The sequence below is a fragment of the Rhagoletis pomonella genome, unplaced genomic scaffold, assembly GCF_013731165.1.
Source record: "Rhagoletis pomonella isolate Grant_MI unplaced genomic scaffold, Rhpom_1.0 Rhpom_scaffold_00004, whole genome shotgun sequence".
Taxonomy (NCBI): domain Eukaryota; kingdom Metazoa; phylum Arthropoda; class Insecta; order Diptera; family Tephritidae; genus Rhagoletis; species Rhagoletis pomonella.
Genome location: NW_023458558.1, coordinates 5,410,802 through 5,432,289, shown reverse-complemented (window position 1 = coordinate 5,432,289; position 21,488 = coordinate 5,410,802). Strand labels below are relative to the sequence as shown.

Sequence of the window (21,488 nt, the reverse complement as noted above, 5' to 3'; positions counted from 1 at the left end):
TTATTGCCGTTCCTCTTTCCCATGTTTGTTCTCTTCCTTTCTGTCTTCCGCACTCAACTCAACGACGGAACACCCTGTTAAAAATGAGAATTCTTTTCAACCGGCTCGCGTCGACCCGCGTAAGTAGACTGGCCTACCCAGCCCTAGTCTGAAAGCGTTTAAATACATTTTTGCAGGTACACTTAGATAGTTAATTAGATAGTAATCGGTTAACGCGCTGGCATATTTAAGGTGCTTAATTTAACGATCTTTCGGCGCCAACTGGGAAAGCGAAAAAGGTGAAATTTAAATTTCCAAATTACAATTTTAATTCTCCTTAGTCAGCTCTTGAGCTTAATCTTAGGAGAATTTTGAAATCAGCCGTCTATGAGACCACTACTAGTTCCCACCAAGAAAAAAACTAAAGAAACCACAAAAAATGTTTAGATATGCATGGAGAATCACAGCAAGCGTAAAATTCTTTAACTGCAAACGCCAGCAATGAGATGAGAAAACGATTTGTAGCAAAAGTAGATGCCAAAAAGCAGTTGAAACTGCTGATTCGCACAAACATATTTACACATGTATGTAAATGTTAACGTTAGTGAATGTGTATTTCCTTTAAAAGTGAATAAAAGGTTAAATATATAAAACAAACAAAAAAATATATATGTATACATATGTGTATATATATCCGTGTATGTGTCGTTACCGCCACGATAACATAAGTAATTTAAATGCAGACAACTGAGCCAGAAAATAAATAAAAATTAATAAGTAAATCTTATTGCAAAAATGTAATCGAAAATATAAAAGTAATGTAGTAATAAGTAAGTTGTAAAAATGATGATTTAATTGTTAATGGAACTATAGTGAGTTGGAGTTTGAAAGTGTGGTTTACGTATTTTTGATTTTTGGTTTTTCAAAATCCTATTGGGTTCTGATAGAGTTGTTTTAAAATACTTTTAAACTCCCAAATAAATAGCACAACAACAAGGACATACCTTCAAATGAATCTATATACGTAATAGTACATAAGTACTTCATACATACCTGAACAGATAAATAAATATCAGGTTGAGATGCTAAGAAGAATTTCCAATTACTCGCCTTGGTTCGAAGGCTTCAGTCGATCGAATTTTGGCATCGTAGAAAGTCTGGCCCATCCATAATCATGTTTTCTTCATGAACTTTTTATTCGCAATCTAATTTCAAATTACATACATACTATATTTTAGTTATACTCGATCCTGTTAGAGCCTTTAGACCTAAATTTTCCCCCCTGACTAGCAAATGTCTCTATTTCACTTTGACTAAATTCAATGATTTAGTTATACTCTTTTCTCAACCTTAAAGAAATTTTTGGTGCTAAAACATGTCTTAACAATTAATGAAATACCCCTTTTTAAAACAGGAATGCATATAATTGAGGTTGTGAAGAAAACATTATTTTGGCTAAATTTGTGACCTTTATGAGCACAAAAAACCCTCGAAGTGGCAGGCTTTCAAACCAAAGGGAACGCTTTTCTTTATTTTGGTTAGCGACCCAGTCTAATGCAGATTAGTACACACATATGTGTGTATCTTTTTAAGTTGTTTTCGAAATCTCAGGTGCAGCAAATTACAGTTTGGGAGAAGTCAATATACTAGTTTTGTACGTGCAAGGATACACACTTATTATATTTACGAACATTGAATGTACTAAATATGCTGGGAAGAGCTTAAACTTTCGAAAAAAGCCAAATTAATTGCTTCAAAGAGCTTTTTTGCAATCCTTGTGTTTTTTGTAAATTCTCGCAATTTCCAGATAGAATATATTTGCAGTTTTTTTTATTCAAATCAAGTGTTAATTGAAAACCAGAAGTTTATAGATCTTACAAAATTCCAAAAACAAATTTTAATTGTCATTAAAAAACTGAAGATTTTTTTAGTTTTTGTCGTATTATTTAATTAAATTCGTACAATCAGTTTCATAAAACACAATTTTCAAAAGCCAACAATATTAAAAACCCGAAAAACATTCTACTGCGAATCTTCATCATATTTATGAATACTACATGTATTACAAAAGTAATTTAAAGAAAAAATTTAAATCTAATTCAGTTCAAAGAATTTGATAAAACAAACGTAAAGTTAAAGGTGTTTGCAAAACAAATGAAAATATAAAATGAATTTTGTATATAGAAAATCTACCAAATTATAATGACGAAATAAATCCAAATTTCAAAAAAATAAAAATTAAAAAAAAATAAAGAATTTCATATTTCTTTTATTTGTGTCTACGTATGTAATAAGACCGTATCACAAAAAATTAAAATTTATTGCGGTTTTGAGCACTCACCGTTATGCCCTCCTTTTCATCGATTTGCTCGACGTTAGTCAGTTAGGCACCGACGTCAAACGATAACAACAAGCGCAACATGTGTTCCGCTTTCTCGAAATCAGAACGAGGACAAAACGAAGTACATACGAGCACATACTAGTCTCGGTTCCCACGTCACTCTTGATAGTTATAGTTTCGAAAAAGTAACGGATTGAGGTACCAGCATTTGAACCGATAATAATGTCGGCCAACGGAGAGTCACTCTTGCCAACAAGTGCTACTGTGGACTGAGCAGGCAATTGTGAAGTAAAGTCTTTTACAAGAATGATAGAATACAAGATTGCGCCGATCAGAGAGGATTGTTGAGAATAACTTTTGTGTGACGTCACACTGGTGCAATTGCGAGAGAGAAATGCCAAAACGTGAGCAAGAATGGAAGAAGAAGAAAAAATGTTGCAAGGAAAACGTAAACAAGTTGCACCAGTGTGACGTCATGCAAACCACGATTCTGTCAAATTCGTTAAGAGAGGAATAGCGGTCCGAGATCGGCGCAACCTTTGTATACCTGAAAAGTTTGCCTACATAAGCACATATGTATGTATAAACATAACGGTATCCAAAAAGTCATAGTAAGCTAAAAGTGAAAAATGAAATTGTGCATGCAACGAAAACAGTACTTATTTTTAAGGCTCAACAAAAAGCTTTTTTTTAACTTCATTTCTTTCTCAGTCATTATTTTAAGTGATAGTACAGTCAATCTGGGTCTGTATGTAGCTATACTTGGAAAAAAATTACACACAGGAAAAAATGGTACCATGCTGTTCAGGACCTATTGTAATCATTATCCTGATGTTGTATCTCTCAATTTGACAGGAAATATATTTAATTTAACGAAACTTCTACTCCTTGCAAGGATTACTTCACCGTAATTTAAAAATGAAATGGGTGTTTTTGTACCGGCTACCAATTTCGAAAAGGCCCGGGTTTTTAGGACCCGTTACTAATTTTTCTAAAAGCGTAGTGAATGCGCAAATTTCTTTTGTTATAATTATTTTAAAAATAAAACCGCTTTTTTGCACCGGTTACTAGCTTCGAAAAATCCAAAATTCGAGTACCGGTTACCAATTTCTTAAAAAGCGGAGTAGTAATTATTGAAACTTCACAGTTTCCATTTTTTTTTTTAATACTCTATTATGGGAAGTGGGCGTGGTTATGAACCGATTTTACAATTTTCCAACACTTTTCGTAGTAATACCATGATTACCCACAATCTGGCACCACTGCTTTTAAATTTTTTAATGAGAGCGTCAAGGCAGGCAAAACAGTGTTGGCATTTTTGGTACAATTGTACTTTTTTGATACAGTTTCGTTCGCAATATATGTACTTGCCTACTATGCAAAACTTTTTAGTGAAAATTCATAGTCGTAAATTTTTGTATTCTCTTTTTGTTTTGACCTTTTCGAATTTGCCTCTACAAAAATTGAAAAAATTTAAAATTTATTGAATAAACTAATATAACATAGCAAAGGGTGCGCTATCAGCTTCCCATTTCTGGGCAAAGTTTGAAAAAATATTTTCGATACCTACTAAATCTTGAAACAAAATGTCGCAATCAGCTTTATATATAAGCAATAACTTCGTTAATGAAAACAAGAGATTTTCTTAAATATATAGTGCTTATCACAACTACAAACTCACAAATTTTTGTCCGAAAAAGAGAGCGGGATTTTGTGCAAATAAAGATTGGCTCGAATTTCAAATAGGCTTGTCAAAATTTTTGTTTGTTCTATGGGCCAATATCAAAAAAATATTTAAATGGCATTTAGCATTCGTTGTGTTTCAGATCAACTTTACTTAAATATGCCAAATAAGTGGCAACACTGTTGCTTGTACCTTGATATTGTTGTTGCATTTTTTTGTTTGTTTACATTTTGTGCTAAACAGCTGATTGTTGTTTGGCATCTTGCCAATCCAACCTATCTATCAATCTCGGTTGTTTGGTACAAACACAGGGTTGCATATCTCATATTTAAATTGCCAATATTGGCAATTGAAGTGTAGATTAAATGTATGATCGGGAAATGAATTGTTGAAGATAATCAGCAATCTCTAGTCAAATAGGCCATCTGAAATCGGGTCTAAGTTTGGTAACCCAAAAAGTAAAAACGAAGAAAGCTAGTGAACTTTCGAAAGTATCGAGCAAGATGATTTTTTTTTTTGGCCACTGAAGTATCACTGAATAATCAACGCTGGTTTTTCTAAATTGCAATTTTTGTATGAAAAAAAAAACTGGACCACTGTGCAGTATTAAATATTTCAGTGGTTTGTGAGGAATTTATTTGTAAGTTCTGATTTATGGATAAGCAGCTGGAGCTTTCATAGCTAAAGAGCTTTTTCCCAATACAAAAGCTTGCAACTTGTTTACTCTGTTTGCGTCTGAACTAGCAGAATTTGAAAGGATTAAGCTCTGAAGTTGCATGTGTTGTGGAAATCGATTATGTAAAGTGACATAGCTGAAGTTTCTTTCGTCCCAAAAGAAACTTTACAACACAGAAGCTTATAACAGTGAAGCTTGTTTGGGTCTGTAGCCACATAACCGACTTTGATTGACAGTGTGCAAAAACACTATTGATTTTTACGGAAATATTAAAATAAAATGTAATTAAATGATTTTTGGATTCAAATTTACATATATAGGTATATATTCATTTACATATGTGTGTATGTATTTTTGTAGCCAAACTCAATAAAAGCGAATTTATCGACCCCTCACCGCCAAAAAGATGTAAGCGACATTTTTATTTTTGATGCAAAAACACTCTTACAGGTTCTAGATCTATTTCTGCACACATAAAATAATTTGTTTGAAAAAATTTCGCTTTCCTCTTTTTGCGGTTCGGGCTCGATATGTAGAGTATTTATTGTACATACAAATGTGAATATTTAGGCTGAATCCCATAATTTTTTCTGAAGACTTTATAAATAAGTACATAGTACATACATACAAAAACACAACCGTACACTCACATGTATGTATTCTTAATCTTTTCCTTGTGTCAGGTTGTCAGCTCGTAATCTCTTGAATAACATTCTAAGCGAATGTAACTTATACAAAAATACATATATAGTAGTTAGTATGAACCTACATATGTATACTCACATGATGTTAAGTGCAGCCTATATTTGTTTATGTATGTACGTATTTTAAGCACGCACAACCACACACATACACATATTTACACTATACAAATCCCAACTCAACAGGTGTTAGAAGAATGTGCGACACATACATATATGTATTTGCAAGAAAATATAATCGAGTACCCACAAAGGTTATTTTATGTTTGACATTTTAAATTTGTTATCCAATTTATATCTTCAAAGTAGATAGTAAAGGACTTTGTCTACCTACCAGCATAAATACCAATAACAACGTCAACCTAAAAATCAAGCGAAGAATTACAGTAGGCAATTGTAAAGGTGAGCCCTCTCTTGGCGTACAAAATCGCGTTCTAAAATAGGACTCATCATGCCCGTATTTTTATTTAACCAGAAACATGGACGCTGTCAAACGAAAATGAAAAGGCATTGGAGGCCTTCGAGAGCAGTATTCAACGGCCCTGTTCGCGCGAGCGACGCGAACCGAAGACAACGATATGGACATAGTTAAGCGCTTAAAATTACAACGATTGCGCTGGTTTGGACATGTTGTACGTATGGCCGATGGCGTGAAAAGATCCTTCGGCTGCAAGAGCGCCTACCAAAAACACGTTCTTGTTGAAAAATTTTTCCTATATGAGCAAATCCTACGAGTTGTTACAGTTTTCGAGAAAAAACTTGTTGTTGGTCGAAAATGGTGTTGCGCCTATCTTAGAAAATGCATTATCTTCACTTTTGTATAAAGAACAAGATTCTGTCGCGAAATTGTATTTAAATGAAAACTTAAGAAATATATACTAAAAAAGTAAAAATAACTAGAGTCCGACCGATTAATCGGCATCGGATAGTATCGGCTCGAAATTGAGCATCGCCGAACTTTTGGAATTTCTTTTCATATGTTCAGGTGAAGCGAAATTTGCAGAAAGTTCAAAAAAATTATTATTTTTTGGTTCACGTTTTTTCCATACAAAAGAATGATCGGCAAAAAAAATACACAATTTACCGGTATTTTATAGTAGCTTTAAACTTGCACTTCATTATACTAGAATTAGATTCTCCACAAAACTACATACCAAAATTCCGATTAAAATGTTTGAACTTTCGGTGAAAATAAGCAGAATTTTTCAAAATTGTGTACAAAGTTTGAAATCTATATTTATATGGTGTTTGTTGTGTACCAGCTATACAAAAAAAATAAACATTAAATACCACCATATGTATGTACATACCCTGCTAGCCATTTTTTCATAGTTTTCTGAATCGTAAAGAAATTTTAACGAATTCCGAAAGATCCCATCCGATTTTTTCCGAATTTTCTAAAATGAAATAAATTACGCACACTTCCATTCTTTTACGAAATTTCGGAAGAAAATCGGTGAAGAAATTAAAATAATGCTGCTATGTGAAGAATTTCTTGCAGACTTTTTTCAGAATTTTCTTTATTTTTCGTACAGAAATTTCTTTACGAGTTCGTGTCAACCACTTCATATAATTTTCTTTGAAGATTCGGAAAAAAATCGTTACAGAAATCAGATACTCCTAAAGATTTCGTTAAGATTTCGGGAACTTTGGTTTGCAGGGTACACACCTAGCATATAAGTTCATATGCATTGAGTGCAAACGAGTCTATTTATGTTATGTACATAAATGTGATATATGTATATATGTTTTTACAAACATAGTGTTGCATAACAAGCCAATTCCGTTAAATTAACTGCTTTTATGAATTAATTAATTTATTTGTAATTTTTCATGGAATCGGCATTGGCCGATTCTTTCTCCATAACCCGATTAAACGGCATCGGCATCGGTACCTGAAAAAAATTGGAATCGTTCGGACTCTAAAAATAACCACTCATGCTCATATACCCGTATTTGCCTATGTAACGTATACGCCCCGTAGCACCTTACGAAGTCATCTAACAAGTTTACTCGCACGCATTAATTTAAAAACTATACTATTTAAAAGTGATTAAATATTGGCGTTTAAGATTTTTAAACAGTATTCGTTTAAGGTTCTGGAACTCCATTGATTGAAATAAATGCAAGGATAATAGATAGGAGAGAAGGAGTGACACTAAAAAAAACCAACTCGTGAGATTTGCTCATATACGCCATTAAGTGGATTTGAGTTACGTTGCAACGATGCATGTATATACATATATAAAAAAATGTACAACGTTTATATTTTTTGCTCATTTTTAATACTACTTGATACGCTTTAATATGACTCAATCTGTTCGAGCTAACCCTTCCTCAAATGGCACGCCGGTGTGCTTCTATTCCCTCTTGTTATCCTTTTTTAAATGAAGCGCAATAAAAGTTTTGCCACATTTGGCCGACAGTAATGATGGGCAGCTGCTGATGCCTATTTGAACGCTATAGCAAATAAATGCATAAATGTAACTCACGTATTTCTTTCACTTTAATTTTGCCCAACAACAACAACAACAACAATAATAGTAGCAACTCTATGGAATCCCTAGTTGAAAAGCTTAGTTGAAAATAATGCTAAGGACAGCATTGGAGTTTGTTGTTGTCAATTTGCATAATTCGAAGAAAGGATGGCTGGAGTTGAGAAAAGCTAAGACACTCGTTGGCACTCAGACACATACGCATAAATAACGTGAAAATGGCAAAAAATTTAGCTGCTGAGTGAAGAAGCAGATCTTTAGAAAATGGCACAATGTCTCTGGCTGCTGAGGTTCGTCATGCCTTGTGCCTCAGTACTATGGAACCAGCATAGATGGTAGCATCGTTAGTATAAACCGAAGTTAACCTGCCGCACTCTGCCTTTGTTATACACTAGTTACATTGTTTTAATAAACTTAAAAGCTTTATTCTTGGCCAAAGGATCAATGAGAAATTGTCCAATCGAGCGACAGAGACGTTTCTGGGATGGACTACACTTCACATTTTTGTTCAAGCAGCCTGAAACCCTGAGGGAGCTGGGAATGCAATTATATATCTGACTCTATTTCCATGAGAAAGGAAAAGTATTTAGGTAATATACCAACGATGAAAATGGGCAGAATTTCTTATTTCGTGCTTATATAAATGTGCTAGGCAACGAATTCCACATCGAAATTTCAGACCGGAAGGTCTCGGCAAATTGATACCTTGAACATGATCCCAGATGTGTTAATTGGTATACAGAATAGGGCCAGGTGCGTGTAGATCCGGCACGCTACTTTATTTTGCAATGGAGAGATATCCCATAGTCTTACAGACCGAGTCTGTTTCTTTTCGGACCTTTAAACTGTTATTAGTATCATATCCTAAATGTTGATCACCTCCAGGCGCGTCAAGAAGTGCTTTGACATTCCTGGCAGCGATAACCACTGTCACACTGTGCTGGTAAGTAGCTCACTAAGGTATCGAGGGAAATGAAGTCGTCCACAAACTGGCGATAGAAGGTTCTTCATCTATTTTTGTGGGCGGGAAGCACTTAATTAGTCTTCTTCGAGACTTACAATTACCGAGCGGCTAAACTCTGAACGCTGTAACTACTGGGTAGTGTCAGGCGTCCTTAAAACGGTCATGCTCTTTAGCTATCCTTTTGGTACATTACATTTTTTTAATATACTCAACATCAGTTTGGTTGGTAACAAGTCATCATTATACGCGCTCTCAAAGTCTGTCTGTCCACGAACACAGCAGGCCATCCTTGAGATGAATAGACGGCGGAGGATATTCTATATTATTATTCACAGTAGAACCTTTTATTAAGGAGTTCGTCTACCCAGTTACTGTTGATATTTATTAGGAACGCGGATAACACCTACAGCTGTCAGGGCTAGGGCATTATCGTAGATATATACAATTTCTCTAAGGTCGCAGCAGTCTATTAAATTCACTATGATACATATATTGGAAAGCCGTTTTTCTACATAATTATTTGATGTAATTCAAGTTGTTCAATGGTATAACATTTGTGGATGCGAGAGGTATTCAAGTGGATTCCGCACACTTCACCAAAGATTAGTACCATGAATTTTTCAAAGAAGTTTCCTTGAAAGGGTCTAGAAAAAAGTTAGTTACATACATACATACATATATCAAGTGAAATGCTCTGAGGTAAATAGAACGTCATGCTTCAGATACCCTGTTTCTTAAAACCTAGTCTACCACGTGTCTACATATCGCTAGCTTATAGCGTTTTATTTTCTCGAAATAATATTGCATTTATTCTGCCCTGCGCCAGGGCTGTCAAGTTTTCGTGTTGTTTTCTCAGCATCTTCACAGCTTGAGCAAAATTTTACAGTAGTCTAAAAACGGATGCCAGCTGAAGGGAGCAGTGTAACATTTAAAGTTAATGTGCAGAAAATTCATAAGTCACAGACATTTCTAATTTACCCTCGTACATCAATGCATGTAAATATTTACATAACTGTGGCATAAAAAGGGATATAGAAATGGGTTTACAGCAAAGAAAAAAAACACCATAGCCAGAGGAGGATGGATAACTTTCATTCTTCTTGATTATGTTAATGATTGTCGTTGCCGTTGTCAACGCCGAGCTGTAATGCATCTATTAGCGAGATCCGGGATCCCGAATACCAGTAGTCCCGGGCCCTTTTTGGAGTTCCGAATTCGGATTGGCTTCACATTTTTCTTTTTTTTCTTCGGATATATGAACTGTCAAATTTTGGATTTTTTCGTGATTCTGACCAAATAATCATGTACTTCTTCAAATTTTTATATCTCGGGTTCTGTTCATCGTAGAGACTTCATTGTTGACTCTCACAAAATAAACCACCTCGACATAAAAAGAAATAGTTCTTGAAACGTTTCCATTTTTTAGGAACATGTTTTTTATAAAAACTAAACAAGGATTACGATGGTGTCATTTTAAATCCGAATTTTATAGGTCTTTACTATGCAAATCAACTCAAAAAAGTTCATCTGTTAATAGCTAAGTTAACCTTAGGACAATCATAACCATCATATAAAAAGCCCCTTTCTTTATCTTCAAAACGATCATCCATACCTCCGAGAATATTTTCGAAGGCTTCTCAAAAGAACAGAAAAAAGGCGATATGTAACTGTTGAAATCAATTAATACATTTTACTGCGAGTTATTACTTAAACACTTATCAAAGTTACGATTTGTTTCATTTACTTGCTGTATATTTTGAATTGAATGAAACTGTTGGTATTTTCATTCGATGCATCGAATATATCGATATTTTTATACGATACATCAATATGCATCGATACATGAAATCGAAAAAACATCGATGCATTTTTTAGCCTTGCATGCCTACTGTGGAACTTTATCCATATAGTACGTCTCACATTTTTACGCCACCCATATACTAAATTTTTTATTTCTCCATTTTAATTATCTTTTTATAAAACTATATCTACTGAATTCTTAAACAGAACCCGCATAAACCCAAGTTTCAAACTTTGTTCAATATTTATTAAAAACGAAATTAAATCAACTTTCTTAAAAATTTCCAAATTTTTAATTTGAGTTTGTAGGCAAATTTTGGGTATGCTGTTTCAATATTTTTTATTAAATTTTTTAGAAAGATTTGGAGGATGCCGTTTTATAGTCCCATTTATAGTGCGTATCATTTCTATACGCCATCCACATATTGACAAATTTAGACTAATATTTTTTTTATACCCGGGCGCACTTGTTATTATTTAATTTGTATTTATTTTTATCTATTAAATTTAAAAATATTTTTCTCTCTTATTTTATTTATTATATAAATTCAAAAAAAAAATAAAAATAAAAAATCTACTCTAAAATAAAGACCTTATTGAATATTTCAGTATCTCTTAAGATCAGTTGGAGTAATTGAATAAAAAGAATCGAAATTAATTTTTTTAAAGCAACAGTTTTTGCGATTTTCTTAAATTTATAAACTGTATATTTTTTTTATTGTTCGAGGTTTTTGATTACTTTTTTCCTTACATATAAGGCCTTGGGATCCCGGATTTTCGGGATTTGTAATTTGCACTGATGTCAATAATAGAAACGCTTTATGTTGGCCAGTTTTGATTATATTTCTTTTCTCTATTTAATATTTAACGTTTTTTTTTATAAATGTGTAGCTCAATATGCGCAATATTGTTCTCTCTTATGACAGGATTTTTTAAAGAACTTCGAAATTTGAAAGATATGAGTAATTCAAAAAATGATTTAAAAATTTCAGTGCAATATACTTAAAAAACCGGTATGGGTATCAAATGAAAGAGAAGATTCTGTAGAGTTAAAATACATTAAAAATACATACTTTAAATTACTTTATCAGATATATACACGCTTAAGTATTATTAAATTTAATTATTGTCTTCCGTTTTGTTACTTATGAAAGAATATTCACTTTAATAAAAAGTCCGTTCCAAACCAATTTTCTTATTATTTATTTTATGGTAGCAGAGCTTGTCAAACCTTAGTAATGCAATTTTTTCATGTTAAGTCGTTGAAAAATAATAAATGTCTAAATCCGAGATTGAACCTACGACATCCCGAAAATCCCGGGATCGTAAAAATCGAAAAAAAACAAACATCCCTAATACATACATACTTACATAAGTATCTCATTGCTGTGTTTACCGATGCGCTCACTGCATGTGGCCACGTTCGCAAGTAAGTAAATATGTATGTACATCTGTATGCCTATGCGTGTGCAGGTGCTATAAATTCTAACTATGACAACAGCAACCGGAGCCTTTATGACAATCAGCAGCAGCGGCAACAGTTGACATTACAAACCCGGACAGCAAAACGAAAAAATGAATGTGGCACAAAGTTGAATTGGCAAAGTCAGTGCGTTAATGCTGTTGCGCTTTCATCTCAAATATCGTTATTGTCTTACTTAGTTTTCATTGTTGTTGGCACTTAGTTTATTTTCCGTTGTTTCGTATGCATACGTATGTATGTATGTATGTATGTATGTACATTAAAGTGGTCCAATTTTTGTATGGGGAAAGAAATTTTTCATCCTAGAAAACGGTTAGTTTTCTTTTTTTTCCCCCTATTAATATTTGTAATATCTATACCAACTTTCAGTTTTCTACTGCAACGAATACAGGGTGCCAAATGACCTTGAAATGCACTACTGCATCGCTGTGAAACTGACAAAAATATTGGCAATTTTTATAAAAAAGTACTGTTGAAATGGCAAATGAAGCTTCTGCTATTTTTTAAGATAATTTAAATTTGAAATGTTCTTAGGTTACCTAACCAATTGTTTGATTAATATCTGTACAAAATACTTTTTGAGTAAAATATGAGCATCATTAACATCCTCTAAATTTATACTTAGAGACGTAAGGTTTGGTAGCAGCATCTAATGTACATTAAGGTGGACATAACATTTTTTTTTCGGAAATTTTAAGACCCTACCCCATAATATTATTCGTTTTTATGAGAAACATTATTGCCAATTTATATATATATTTTTTAAAGGTCATTTAGACCTGTCGTTTTAGGTCAGAGAATACGATTTTGTAGAATTATGAGTTTTTGAATGACTATTGATTCGATTTCAAAGTCGAATATGTTCAGAGGAGGGGATATATAGGCCTTAAAAATGGTATATAATAATCTATTGCCGGACTTGGCTTGTCGGGATTTTTTTATCGGTAAGAAAAAAAAAACAATATATCTTTTAATTTTTAAATTTTGACCATCGATAATTTTCACAATTTCAAAATACTATGTAGTACTATCTGAAATTAAATCAATTTTTAAATAAACTGATAGCTCATTTATTGCAATTGCATAAAAACTGTCGAAGTTCGATGACTTTTCTTAAATACGGCCTTGAACTTATATGTGTGCATTAGGACGATATTTTTGCATCTATTGTTTTTTTTTTTTACTCCTACCAAAAAATTTTGTGGAAAGCACTTAAAAAAAAGCTCCATGAAAATTTGAACCCTTAATATTAAGATTAAGAACTCGCCCAAGGCGTGCAAAGATTTCCCATATAAAATGCACGTAAACTTTCAGTTTTTTTCTTAAAAAGTCTACAGCTCAGAGGCATTTTATGGTATTATCTTGATCAATGATGGTTTTTTTTCAGAATTGAATGCTGTACAAAAGTGTCTATTGCGGTGTAATCCTAACTCCCACCAGCGAGGTAGTACGGGTCACTTAACCCAATTTTTTCATGAAATTTTGGTTTTTTTGCCCCTATCTCGAAAATAACAAAAGCTACAGAAATTATATAAATGACATACTTGTAGCAATTTCAATTTCCTACAAAAAAGTTTCAAAACACAAAATCGCTGACATCCATATTTCTTGAGATATTGGACTTTGAAGTTGATCAACAATTTCTACAATTTAGCTTAATAATACAGGAAAATTCCACCCTACCTCAACTTTCTGTCTTCATTCATGGTACTACGTAATCATGTTTTTAACCGGCGAAGGGTTGAAAAACTTCTTTCGGAAGTAACGTTACTAGCTGGAAGTATGATCAGAATGCTGAGAAGTTTGTTAATCAATAGAAAAGTATATTCGTCGCATTTACCAAGAACTTCTGCTGCTGATTTTGGGAATGGCTTTTCGCTTTCCTTAGTTATCCATCGTTCCAACCACATTTTATACTCTCCTTCCAAATTGATATCGTCTTTTTCTAAGAAAAGTTTTTAATTTTTTAATTTAACTTTTTAATTGTTATTATACTTTTAAGTCATTAGTATTTTTATGCGCATACAAATGTCTGGTTAGACAGTTGAAAGCACATACTTGCACCGCGGACATAGACAAAAAGTAGTATCAGTAAGTTCGATTTGACATACATACATACATAGATTCATAGTATCTACACACCCATTGTTTTAATTTTTCACGTTGACGAAGAGTTTTACACGATTTCTTATTCTATAAATAATCTTGTGCAAGATAAAAAAATGATTACGATTGAAGATTAAAACAAAAAAAACCTTAATTTTTTCACATTTCCGTTTAATATATATATCGAAATTTTCGAGCTCCGGGAGAGGAGGGCGATCGCCCCCATCATCAGGATCATGGACTGAAAAGTTGACACATAATCTGTTATTTTTCCCCTGTTAATTTTTGATTTTTTCAATTTTTCATCAAAAAAAAAGAAAAAATCTTTAATGATTAATTAATTTATCAGAAACTATCAGGCCTGGCGAAAAGTGGTGTAGCTTTCATTTTTCTTATTTTGTATTACGAATGTTGAACTGGTTCGCAAGATAACCAGGATTAAGTGGAAGCAATTTTTTAAGCTGAATAACGGCAAATTGAAAATATCTCAAACACTTATTCATAGAAAAAATACCAACTAAATTTTTGGAATCACTAAGAAAATTCAACATAGCAATTGGATAAAGGCATCCATAAAACATTTTTGCTGCACACCAGTGTATACAACCGCTGTCTTACTTCGTTACAGTAAGGATAGTGAGTCCTTAAAAGGAGCTCTAAGATTTCCCTGTAAGAGATATGCAGTAAATATATATTTTTATGCTTTCAGAATCAAAACTTACGATTACATCACAGAATAATGATCCCAACAATAAAAAATAACTGTGTATGCTGCTGCTGCTGCTAATTATTACCCAACGAGAAGCAACAATTTGTTGCCTCATTTTAGTCGAAAGCAACAGTCTCGTGAAACAGCAACAATGTCAGAAAAGCATTAACAAAAGCAACAATACGACTAAATAGCAACCAAGGCCCCGCCAGGCTAAGCAATGCCAATGTCGTTAGCCAAGTGTTGCTCGCAGATGGCGAATATTTGCGGCTCTAAAAACAAATACATACCAATACAGAGCAGCAACACATACCAACACCACCACCCATTATTCATACTACAAATATACAAACTAAATTGGCGGTGCGAACGAGCAAGAGTAAAAAGCTTCGCATGTAAACAAATTTGGTGAAAAGCTGCAAGAAGAAAGTATAGGACACCCGGCTGCCTTTAGAGAACAACACTGTCACAGTCAATCTATGAAATATATGTACTGATAAGCGTATACACGAATGCTGCTTAGTGTCAAAGTGTGCACAAGCATGAATAAAAGCGGCTAAAAATCATTAACGCGCACAAAGCCCATTATTTTTTGTGTTTGTGTTTGTGTGTTGTATGTACACTAGAACCCTACAAGACAGCTGAGTATCATATGAGTACTCATATTATCATTACCCCTAATCACAAAAGTGCTTATCAAAGTCCTCATTTTCGTTCAGGCCATGGGAAAAAATTGAGTACTTTCCCCTCAATGTTGTCATCAGAAAGTCCTCAGTACTAATAGTCAAACTACTCATTTATGCCGTACTACAAAAACAAAAGTGTAAATGTGTGAGAATTTTTGCCTAAAGTGCTCAGCAATGTCTTGTAGGGAAGCCAGCATCAAATATCACTCATACGCCCTGTCCGTTTACGCGTCCTCCTATGCAGCTGATTTCAAACGCACAAAAGTATGCTTACTAAAGCATATTCACCATGCGTGAAACTCACCACCACTCGGCAACTCGCACTTCCTTGTGTACCGCATTGCTTTGTATTGTTGCTGGCTCCATTTGATGATTGTACGCATTTGTTGCAGATTTCAGTTGATAATTTACGCTCGAATCGCAAGGACTTGTGAACGTCGCGTGTGCAAATAGCAAAAAAACAAAAAAAACAACACCAGCAGCAATTTAAAGTTTTTTCCCCCAAGTGCTGCAACGGAAGAGAGCTTTTGCACGCTCGAGCTAGTGAGTCAACGACGAGTCGGTCGGTCATTTTGTCAAACAACGCGTATAGAGCAACAATATTCCAAGCGTATACGTACGTACGTATGTATGTATGTATTTCTTTTGTACTGCTGGCCAGCGCAGCTGTTACTATAGTATACGCTCATATATACCAGCGCTTTGTGTATGCGATAAACCAACAACCGCCGCCAACAACTAAATTGCTAGTGCAAGTATGCACACGGCAACATCATAACGAAGTGATTTATCTTTAAAGCTGCAAAAAGTTATTTAACAATTTTATTGCACTTTCTGTGTTTACGAGCGTTCGCTACTTCGCGTTGAAGAGTCCATACAAATCAGCGTTGTGGCTGCAGTAAGCACTTGAAGTTGTGAAACTTTTCTGCTGCATGCTATAGAAATGTGGAAAGTGTCAATAAAGTGAGCAGTTTTCTTGGTTCTTAAAGATACCGTACACACATTCATATGAGAATCAATGTGCAAAATTAAACTCATTATTACATACGCGCTATGAGCATTCGCAAAGCCGTCTGTTAAAGCAGATACTGTGGAAAAAAAAATTAATTGAGTCAATAAGAAAAGGCTGCTGAATACAAATTTCACATTCGCAATAAATCACAGCGCCTACTTGCTGATTCTCGCATTGTAAGCTTACAATTACATTAACGCGATTTAATAAGCAGCAACCAAAGACGACGGCATAGCAGACGGGAAAATGCACAAGTGAATGTAAATGAAGAAATAACTATAAAAAGTGTTTCACAAAGTGTAAGGATTAGATAAGCGTGTTAGCTGCACAAAACAAAAGGATACTTTTACTTTAACAAGTGTATTAAGAGAGCACTCGCATCTGGCTACAGCCCCAGCTGGAGTGTTATATCTACGCAACCACCAGCGTTGTAGGCGCTTGCCAATTTGTAGCAACAGCAATAGGCAGCCGTCGTCCCTAAATCGCTCAAATGCTGCTGCAATCACACAACGCGTCAAAGCAGTGGTAATAGGAGCCGCCAGCCGAGAAGAACTAGCAGGAGCCTTTAAGCAATAGCAGGAGATTCAAGCAAGCAGAGGGCACCAACCGAGCCAACAATAGAGAACCCGCAACAAACAAAGTTAGCAAAATAAAAAAAACAGTAAGACAAGTTGGCTTAGCATTGGTTTGCGTTTAAGTGGATTTCTTATTGACGCCATACAAGCAGAAGATGATAAGTAAGTGAACAAAAAACAAAAAAAAATAAAAATTTTAATAAAAAAATGCTAACATCCTTCAAGTGCAATGACGCACGGTTTTAAAATTTATTACCACAAATTCATTCTTCTTGCCTCCAGCTACGCAAGCGTCTTGAACTTTTATTACGCTAATACTAATGCTGCTGTGAAAAGTTAACTGCTTGCTACCTATTTGCAGTGGTGTGCGAAATTTAATATTACTTATAAGGTTTTGCAGTAAAATCGCTTTCTAGTGTTCTAGTTTTTTTTTGTGTTTGTTTGCTGACAATTTTTTAGCACATGAACTAAAAGTTGTGAAGGTTGGTGCGGAAATACGTTCGTTCTAAAAAGGGTTGTGCCAATATTCCAAACTATGTGAGTTTCAATGGGTAGCAGGGATGAAAAATGGAAATTTCAGATTGTACCTAATATCATAAAATAAATGCACCTAAATGAGATAGATTTTACCTAAAAAAAGTTATATTATTCGTATGTAGTTTTTTAATAAAATTTTTTGAAATATAAATACAAAAGGTGGATGTACTTTAAACTTGATTAGCTTTTTTTAACTGAGCTACGGAGAAGATTTATTTTTTTCCTAATTTTAACTACTGAAAAATATTGGGGAAATAGACCAAAAACACACTTTCCGAAGTTAAATTTTTCCAGCTTTTTATAAAACAACAGCCCCAGTAAGTCTAGGCAGAGTGATGAGTTAGGAACTAGGGGTGTTGTGATCCCGATGTCTGACAATAGAATGAACCCGTGAGGCGTGGGTCAGTTTACCACATCAAGGAATTATAAAAATGAATCAACATTGGTTACATCAGATGCTTGGTCGAAAAAATTGCGCTAAGAGATAAGTCCAACTAAAGCTAAGTTAGTTCACCTTATTAGAGTATAAAATGCCGCCTCTCATTCTCAATGATAGATGGGACGTTTCTAGGTCAACTTACAAAAGTAAATCCAAGCACCTAAGAGTAATTCTCAATAGTTCTGGAAGGACAATACAGAGGACGGGATTAAGAAAGCCGCAAATGTGGTAAGACTCATAAAACCAACAGCTCTCATAAGTCTTAAAGGAATACAAACAAGGCTCTTTACCCCACTGTCACAAATCTCCTAAATGCGATGTTGCATTATTTGCTAGAGAGGTTGCCGTTTTTGTAACAGTTGGAATTAAAGAAGCCTTCTGATGGATAGTCGATGGGACTTCAGACAATTTAGCTTTCATAGGCACGTAGGTTATTATCTCGGTAATCATCAGCACGGACTATTGTTATATCTTGGAATCAAGAACACAGTATTACTGGCTTAGGTGCCGGGGCATGAGGGCTACGATGGTAAAAGCGGATTAGTGAATTCTGAAAAAGTAATTACACAGTTTCATAGCAAAATATCCAGCTAATCCAAACCAAAAAGAATTTTTGATAAAACTACGACACGAGCTTAAATTAGGAAAATTGCGAAAAATTAAATTAGTAAGACGAAGTTTTTATTTTGTCGCAAGTAATTTGAATTAATTTTTCCACTTCTACGAATATATAAAAAACCAATCTGAATGATGAGAAGTTTTTGAATATATCTGTGGTCAAAACAATGCGAAAAAATAAATTAGTAAGACAAAATTTTGATTTTGTCGCAAGTAATTTGAATTAATTTTTCCACTTGTACAAATATATAAAGAACCAATCTGAATGATGAGAAATTTTGGAATATATCTGTGGTCAAGCATTGCTTAAAATTTTAAAACATTTTTTTGAAATCTATAAAACAGTTTACCTTCAAATCCTATATAATTTTGTGAGTATAAAATTTTTCGAGGGCTTACTTTAAAAAGGGGCATTTAAAAAGCTTCTAAGCAGCGAGCTAAATTATTATAAAATAAAATAAAAAAAATAAGTAAACATTAAATATGCGTGACATATCTCAAATAGTTCCTGCTGCGAGGAACTGCGAGTTCAGCTTCTATTTTTCTTTTTATAGACCCATCATGTAAAATTTATTGAGTTTATATTATAGAGCTGAAGGGAAAGACTCTGATATGTACATACAATAAATAATATGCAACATAAAATGGAAATTGAAGAAGATGTCAATCTATTAATCACATTTACCATTCAGCTGAAAATGAACGCTGCGCTGGAGGAGATCCGTTTTCGATGGCAAGAGTCCTGCTTGCCTTAGCTTAGCTTTTGTTTTATAAAGTGTAGATAAAATTTAAAGTTTTATTGTAAATACATACCGTGCACATAATTTAGTATGCAGGTATTGTAAATGTTTTCGTTATGTCATTTTTAAAATAAAGAAATATGAACATCTTTAGATATACAAAAAAAAATTTCTCTTCATTTTATCCAAAAATTCATAAAATTTAGTACTTGGAACCAAAAAAGTTGTGTAGGAAGTGGGCGCCGTAATAAAAAATTCTTTGTTATCTTCAAAGTTGGAAAATTTTGGCATAAACGAGCAGGGCACACCGATTTTCATCAAAAACGATTTTTCCTAATTTGCGCCTATTTATGTAGAACTACTGAACGATAATGTGAACCGATTTGGACCATATTTCAGATTTATGAATTTTTCGTTAAAATCAGCTTATGCTCTGAATTTCATCACAATCTGATAACATTTACTTTTTCCGCCCACAAGAGCTGTGGGCATGGTAGAGTGTTGAATTTTACCATTTTCTACATTTCTTAATTCCTAAGTGTCTAATAGCTCATATACGTAATTTCAGCGAATTTCTAGTACGCTTACTGCTTTTGGCCGCAGCTTATATGGACACGTCCCACTGTGCGAAGCTACCACAATATTCCCTGGCCCAGAACGCTTTTGCGGGCACTCTTAAGGGAGGCCATATACAAGTGAGTGGACTAAAAAGTCCCAGGGCACTTGAGTGAATGATCAGGGCAAAAAAAGCCAGACAGTTCATTTGTCCATCACAAGAAGCTTCAAAAGGTTCATAAATCTAGGCAAGGACGACCTTCGAACTCTCACTGGGTACTTCATGGGACATTTTTGCTTCCTTTATCTTCTTGGAGAAGGACGAAGAAACTCCAGACTCGCTCGCCTAGGTGGTATAGCACCTAATCCATTCAAAATATGGAACCAAATGCCACGTACAGGGTAAAGGGCCACGCACATTAGAATACCCTCGAGGTCGCAACGCTCATGGCTAATGACAATAATAATAATAATTGTTATATATGTATACGTATTTAGTATGCTAATAGACTTTGGTCTTAAAGCTTTATAAAAATTTGAGAATTTTAATAACATTCATACACGCGCAAAAGGAAAAATAAAGAACTTAAAAAAAAATAACACAATATGTATAACGAAAAGTTGTTGTTACTCACGTAACAGTAAAACAGTGTTAACATAAAAAAGGAAAAAATAAATAACTAAGTACTCGCACAAAGAGAAAACTTTAATTTTTTCTGATAACTTTGCCGTAGACTCAGCTGCTGAAAACCACCCACACCGTATTTTGTATGCACATTTCAAGAAATAAAACGCAGTGCTACAAGGGGAGCATAATTGTATGCGACGGAAGTATTCGCACGTTTGCTTAGTACTTTTTTTTAGTTTTATTATTCTTTTTCGTTTTATATATGTATTTGGTTTCGTCTAGGAATTTCATAACCAACTGTCGAGAGGGAGGTAAAAAATTTTATGTATCAAACAAGGTTAATGCAAAAGCACCAGCTAGACAATTTGTTTTGCAAAATTCGTTATTTTACATATTTTAAGAGGTATCTCATAATAATATTTCCATGTATGTATATACATTAGACCACATCAAAAAAAAAAAATAGGAATCCTGATCCTACATGAATCTCACCTCTCTAGGACAATTGTAAGAGTGGCCGCCATGAGCCTTTAGTTTTCCCATAGGAATTACACGTAAGAAAATGAGTTAATTTTCTAGGATCAATAAAAACACTCGAAACTGTAAGAATATATTCATTACATGTCATTTGAGAATTGTGCATGCTAGGATTTCTTAAATTAAATCATTCAATACTAAGAAATTTAAACTTATTTTTCTGCAAAGAGAAATCTATAGCTAATGAAATTGGGAGCATATTATACTCCTTTAAGTTCATAGC

The 21,488-nt window shown here is 33.9% G+C and overlaps 1 protein-coding gene across 1 annotated transcript in view; it reads left to right on the top strand.

The window, feature by feature from the left end:
- Window positions 1-8,744: 8,744 nt before the first annotated feature.
- The window catches only part of LOC118737304, a 169,993-nt gene continuing 157,249 nt past the window's right edge, over window positions 8,745-21,488 (top strand). Inside the window, exon 1 of the mRNA XM_036467719.1 lies at window positions 8,745-8,819. Coding sequence (XP_036323612.1) covers window positions 8,745-8,819 — 75 coding nt within the window. The remainder of the gene's footprint in view (window positions 8,820-21,488) is intronic.